At 38.7% G+C, this 6347-nt stretch overlaps 1 protein-coding gene across 2 annotated transcripts; it reads right to left on the reverse strand.

The window, feature by feature from the left end:
- LOC148423673 (receptor activity-modifying protein 1) lies at positions 1-5841 on the reverse strand. 2 transcript variants are annotated; one of them, XM_088415543.1, is made up of 5 exons: positions 5749-5841; positions 4119-4164; positions 3827-3962; positions 2784-2910; positions 1-159 (listed from the first exon to the last, which is right to left on the reverse strand). In XM_088415543.1, exons 1-5 carry the CDS (start codon positions 5803-5805, stop codon positions 142-144), a joined length of 384 nt encoding a protein of 127 aa, XP_088271669.1. In that variant the 5' UTR covers positions 5806-5841; the 3' UTR covers positions 1-141. The 2 variants fall into 2 exon arrangements, with proteins under 2 accessions (XP_088271669.1, XP_088271668.1); XM_088415542.1 differs by lacking the exon at positions 1-159 and having other exon boundaries at positions 1143-2910.
- Positions 5842-6347: the final 506 nt, after the last annotated feature.

The following is a 6347-nucleotide window of genomic DNA, read 5'->3' on the forward strand; positions in this document are numbered from 1 at the left end:
AACGGCTGCATCGTCTCTTTATTGCGAGTCGCCGAGTCCATATGGACCAATGTGATGAAGTTTTAATCTTTCAGTTTCAATAGCTCAGCCGTACCTTTCGATAAGCAGTCTGTTCACTGCGGGATTTACTTTCCACACCCATCAGCGGTGGATGAAAATCTGCGGTAGACAGAGCCCACACTCTAAAAACAGTTGGCTGAAAAATAACCTCACTGTGGGTCAAAACGGGACCAACCGCTACAATTTGCCCCCATTTTTTGTACAAATTGACCTAAATAGCAGCTGGTCCCCTTTTGACCCTATTTGTGTTATTTTCTAAACCACTTTATTTCAGAGTACCCTGCATTCTGTTACATTATGAAAAAATAGAGGTAAACAAACACGTGATGAATTTCAAAATTGCATTTTTTGATTAATTGTTGCAAGAATTTAACACACTAGAGCATAATTGTTAAACAGTTGAGTCAAAAAGAAATTGTTTCCCCTCCCAGAAAACGGTTGTTTTGCTCCCTTTTGTCACGTTTTTAATTTTGTTTTTAGTGATATATAAATGAAGTTTCAAAAAGGACTTGTGACAGAAAGAAATAAAAAATCACAAATGCTTTATGAAGCTTCATTTTCAGTAGATGTTTTTGACCCAACTGGTTTTAGAGTTGGTAACAGGAAAGTCACTCTATTCTTGTACGTAAATATTGCCATCTTAAAATCGATTCACGGTCGTGTAGTGGAACTGTGTGCTTTTGTGTTCCAGTTAGTTCCCTAAAACCACAGTTCAGGACACATCAATCAGGGTAAAAAATAACATAAAAAACATGGCAACAAAATGTAATTTTTTCAATCATTTTAAAGAAAGATATCTCTATTCCAATAAAGATTTTTCCTGAAAAAGTCATATAATAGAATTTTACAATTCTTCCAGTTTGTCATTTGTAGTTGTGATCATAAAGCTGCTCCACGAGAGGGCCAGACAAGAAGTTCAGTACAGATATCTTGAAATAAGGCCAGGTATCGGCCCAATAACTTTACTTGGTATTGGTGTTCACCCATCCTTAGAAGGCATACAACTCAAATAGTTGTCTTTCTGCTTTAGTCACTGCAAGAAGGTTAATCATTGTCAACGTTTTCTTTTATTCAACCCACAGTCAATGTCGCACCATAAATCAGACATGTTAAGAGGTCAGACTTCACAATAAAAATATTTGGACAAAATACATACACACACACACACACACACACACAAAATCTGCGAGTCAAACTGGATGTTTTCTGAAAAGCAAAAATTTATAGGCATCCTTTAAGTCCTGGATGGTCTCGAGGCCTGGGTCGATTATCGAGCTTGGCTTCTCATTACAGAGACTATAAAAAGTTCTAACAAATTTCAAAGTATAGCTATTGCACCGATGTACAGAATGACACACCCAGCAGTGAAGCAACGTTTGACATTGATTTAAAAAAGACGCATGCGGGCCAGAAATAAATACTGCCTGTACGCTGGAAGAAATGTCAAAAGCGTCACGCATGGCTGCTTGATCTACAATTCTGACATGGGCCAACACAAAAGAACAACCAAATTCTATTCCACATATGTCATCCCAGCTTTGGGGGGAAAACAACACAAATGAACGATTGTGTTACAAGTGTCAATTTTCTTTATGTTTGATGCCATCTCAGTTGGGCAAAACAAGAGAGGCTCTCGACAGTTGATTTATGCGTCTGCAATGTCAACAAATCCTTTTCGTAAGACGCTATATGTTGGCCAATAACAACGTGGGTGGCACGCCATTCATGTGCAAATGAAACCACGTTGTTCCGAGGAGGTCAGGGCAGCATCTTGTCATCTTCTTTTCAACTATTCATTTCCATCCGTTGAACAGGATGTCCTTTTCCACGCAATGCGTACAACGGCAGATGCTCCGGCACAAATTTGGAGGTCAACGGTTTGCAAGGGACAATGTAGTCAATGTAATCATTTTTGCTCCATTTTGTAGTAAAATGACATCAGTAGTGGTTAAAAAAAAATAAGTGATGTATTTAGCCCATATGACCATTCAAGATATGTACAAACTAAAACAGTAAACGTTGTACTTTTATTATTATGATTTATATTATATTTTCTATAATGCTATTGGGTACACGCATGCACAAGTCAATACCCTGTGCTCTTATGGGGAAAAGTGCTATCTTTGTAGCATTTGCCCTACAAACGTACTTACAAGTACATTTGAACAACTTTGTCACCGGCAAATGTTACCCGACTTTGGCAGCTGCAAGGATTCTTACTTATAATAAGTGTTTTTCAAGCCTAAACTAATTATTATTAAAACAATAAGTTTAAAAACTGTGCTGTTATTATTAGATCCACTAGAAAGTTTAGAGTTTTTTTTATTCGTCAATATCCTGGGGCATCATAAAGGATAAAATGCTTTGTTTTAAGCAATGTTTTAACATTTTGGCTAGTACTTTCAAATGTACTTGTAAGTACGTTCGAACAAGTTCACCACTTGAAAATGTTTGCTCCGCCTTGGTAGTGTACCAATAAAGAAAGAAAAGCTGTTCTCCCTTCTTCTCCCTTCTATTGCCCCATGAGAACCTGAACACAAAAAAAGGTATACTCGAAAACTGTAAGAATTGAACAGTGTTTTCAAATTGACATCTTGGGAAACTCCAAATGATCAGGCCGTATTCCATGTAGCCAGTTTGGCACACAGGAGTGGCAAAAAGAGTGCGGCAATGACAAGTGGAGCAATTAGCATGACCACTATGCTGAGTGGTGGGTCCCGCACCTGTCCACAGGAGGAAAAGTACTTCTGATGAACTTCACTGAAGAGGTCATCAACAAGAGAGCCCCGACTCCGACACAAAGATGCTGAAGCCCAGTGGTCCACACACAGCTTCAGATCATTGTAGATGCTGCACACACATTTCGCCAACGTCTTGACACAATTGCAATACACAAACAGCAGGTACTAAGTATATATATATATATATATATATATATATATATATATATATTATATATATATATATATATATATATATATATATATATATATATATATATATATATATATATGTATATATATATATATTGGGGTGCAAATGTTGTTGTTGTTTTTTTTCTTTATTATGACACAAGTTTGACCGCCAAAACATGGGAGCTCGGTGGAAGCGGTCCTTTTGAAGCCAAGAATTTGGATTTGTCCATTGCTTTGGGTGGAGACACATGCGTGAGCTCACTTGTATGCCGTAAATCTCACGAGAGGTTGCCACGACATGATATTTAGTGAGGTCAACATCCACAAGAGGAAACTGAGCCTCACTGCTGGAAGTCTGATCAACAAGATGGGTTCCTTTTGATGACGGACACTCCACCCTAACATACAGTTTTAGCCTTAGCCCCAAATTATGTCATCTGTAAAACATAATTACATAAGGAGCTAAAAAGATCTATATAAAAAAGTCTGGGCAGGGAGGGTGGGAGAGGTATGTGTATCATATATCATATAGCTGTCCAGAAACATTGTAAGTAGAATTATTTTTTTTAACATAATTTATTCAACCCACACATTAAAAACATCTAAATATCTAGATCTTTTTCAAAGAACATTCATGTAATTACTGTTATTCATTATTTAATGTACTGTGGCTCCGATTGGAACTTTAACATTGTTGATGAGAAAATAATGTAATGGATGGTTGACAGGGTTGACGGGCTAACCTTTACCCAACTTGGTCCTCCAACTAGACTGACTATTCCAGTCACTTGCGGAGATGCCCACATAAGATCCATAAAATCATTTAGAATTTCAAAGAGTATCCATTTTACCGTTTAACTGCCGGCCATGTGCATCCTTGATGGTAGCCACTTTTCTCCATGCTCTTGTTAAAAGCTGACCGGCAGATGTGCATGTTGCTATCAAACATGTGCTTGTCACATGGATGGATAATTGTCCCAGATAACCCTGGAGAATTTAAACACACATGCGAGTGACTGCACAACACACTTGGGGAAAAATAATCACGTAAGAATACGAAAATGTTGAAAGTGCCTGGTATGGTCTCATGGTGACTGGACTGCTCAAAAGTGACGTGTGTATTTGTAGTTCACATTGCCTCACCTGTCCAAAAGAAGACAAGCACCAGGATGCAGGAAGTCAACATCCTCTGGTGGGACAAAAATATAATTGATATATTTATGAGTGCATGAGCTCACAGATATAACTGTCAAATTTGCCAGTCGTGTCTTTCAGTTTTTGCCGGCTGCCAGGCTACGCATCCGTTGTTGCCGTTATTTTTAAGCACATCCAGTCTTGCCTGCCGTCAGCATGTCGCTCCGTCACTGTCATTTGACTAAGCTTCCATCTTTTAATTACAGACCGTCGGTAGAAAAAAAGGAAAAGAAAAACGAAAAAAAAAGTTTATGGGACACTAAATAAGAGTCACCAGTCCATCATTCGTCGAACGCTAACCTACCAATCCGTCGTCATCATCATCATCATCGTTATTGGTCATTTTTTTCAGGTAGACTCAGAAGTGTGACAGTGAAGTCCACTCTTGATTTAATAATGTGTTAATACTTAGGACTCGATCTTTTATTAATGAATGCTAGTTCTGTATAGCAATCAGATACCAACCTTTACACACATTCGTATATATATACAATTTCCTATTTTGGACTGAAAACAACAAATATATCCAGAGACAGACCAAATTATTCTTCTTTGTATTATTATTCATTATATGCCACTCTTGCCCCCTCTCTCTCTCTATATATGTATTTTTTTACAGTAAAATTTTCTTCTCAATCTGCATTAGACTCCTCTGTGCTTCTCGTCTGCATAAAGATTTTCCCGGCAAAGAAGGCATAAAAATTGTGACTCGCTTAACTATGTTGGAAAACCTTCTTAAGTAGTTTTCCTTTAAGGAGGATCACCTGTGAAGCCGATTCATAAACATGTCTGAGATCAAAATCAGCAGTATAAACAAACTAAAGAAACAACATATGCAGGGATGTGGAAAAACAAGACCCTGAAATGATGAGCACCTGCTTCCTGAATATTCCCTTGTAATAATGAACATATCGAGTGAGAAGCAGACATTGAAACCATATGTAAAAAATGTGCATGTGTTGTTTCGATTAAGAACTGATGCACCTTCCCCAGTGGCAAGAGCCACAGTAGTTCCAGTCGATACGCCAAAATCAACAGTCTCATGCACCTCATTGTTCAGAAGAATTACGATAGATTCCAAATAAACAACAGTAATTAGTTGATAAACAGCAATCTGGGAAAATAAATACGATTTTTCAATAAAATTCAATGTGAAAGATATTTTGTTCCATTGATCAAAGTGATAATCTAAAAATATTGCCTAGCTGCAGCTCTAACAACCCATTCCGTGGCAATGCTGGTTGACACCATATTCCTCGAAATAAAGATATAGTTAGTGCACTAGCCTTGGCTCACATTTAATGTTGCACACTGACTAGTAAAAGTGAGGTCATGGGTCAGGAGTAGCCGAATCATCGGTCATCTTTGTTCAATGTTCAACAGTGTCATTACATTACCTTTTTAAGTGGCCAAGACTCCCTCAGTCAAGATGTGAAACGCGGGTGACTCGTTATTTATTCCGTGAATTAATTGAGTCATATGAGGAATAGTGATTACATATATCTTGGAGTGGAATCACACAAGTCATTGGAAAAAAAAATACTCATATAAAGCGTAGGAAAATGGAAAATATACATACCATTTGTTTAGCTGTTTTGCTTGATTCGGGACCAGCAACAGATGGCCAGGCGGTCATTCGCAGCCCCTGTGCGCTTCTGGTCTTATCACTGCAACTCGGAGCTAATTGAATTGCGCAACAGCCCCGGACAGCCTGCTTCCTTTCCCAGACCAGGCCCAAATATTCCCATGCTACGCAAAGTCATGTTCCATATGCAGCCCCATCCCCCCTAGCCACCCTGGAGACACTTGAACCAAGAGGCCTCAATGTCAACAAGCCAACGCGGTCCCATCTCCTCAATGGAATCATTTGGAGGGTTCAGGCGTTTTTGCATGTTCTTTCCCATAGAATACAAATTTAGCTGTATGGGTTCAGTAAGCTTAGTAAGTTATACTCACAGTTCCAAAGTTCGGGGTTCGAATCTTGTCATGGTGGATCCTCTCCAGGGTACGTAACCTTACCAAATCAAATCCTGTTGTTGATGGCGTGGAAAACGACACCGCATTTGAGCAATATTTTATTCACGTTGCCTCTAATGGCTCATGTGAAAGGTTGTTCCTTCTGCAGGCCAGTCAGAACGTCTCACTCATCGCCGCATTGGATGATTGCCCCTCAGCAGC

This window comes from Hippichthys cyanospilos, chromosome 5 (genome assembly GCF_059441005.1).
Source record: "Hippichthys cyanospilos isolate Australia breed blue-spotted pipefish chromosome 5, RoL_Hcya_1.0, whole genome shotgun sequence".
Classification (NCBI taxonomy): domain Eukaryota; kingdom Metazoa; phylum Chordata; class Actinopteri; order Syngnathiformes; family Syngnathidae; genus Hippichthys; species Hippichthys cyanospilos.

Coding starts and splice junctions, on each gene's coding strand:
- LOC148423673 (XM_088415542.1), bottom strand. CDS start 5,805: ATGACCGCCTGGCCATCTGTTGCTGGTCCCGAATCAAGCAAAACAGCT. Junction 3,963..4,118: donor GCTTGTCTTCTTTTGGACAG/GTGAGGCAATGT, acceptor TAAATTCTCCAG/GGTTATCTGGGACAATTATC. Junction 2,911..3,826: donor ACATGGCCGGCAGTTAAACG/GTAAAATGGATA, acceptor ATGTGTGTGCAG/CATCTACAATGATCTGAAGC.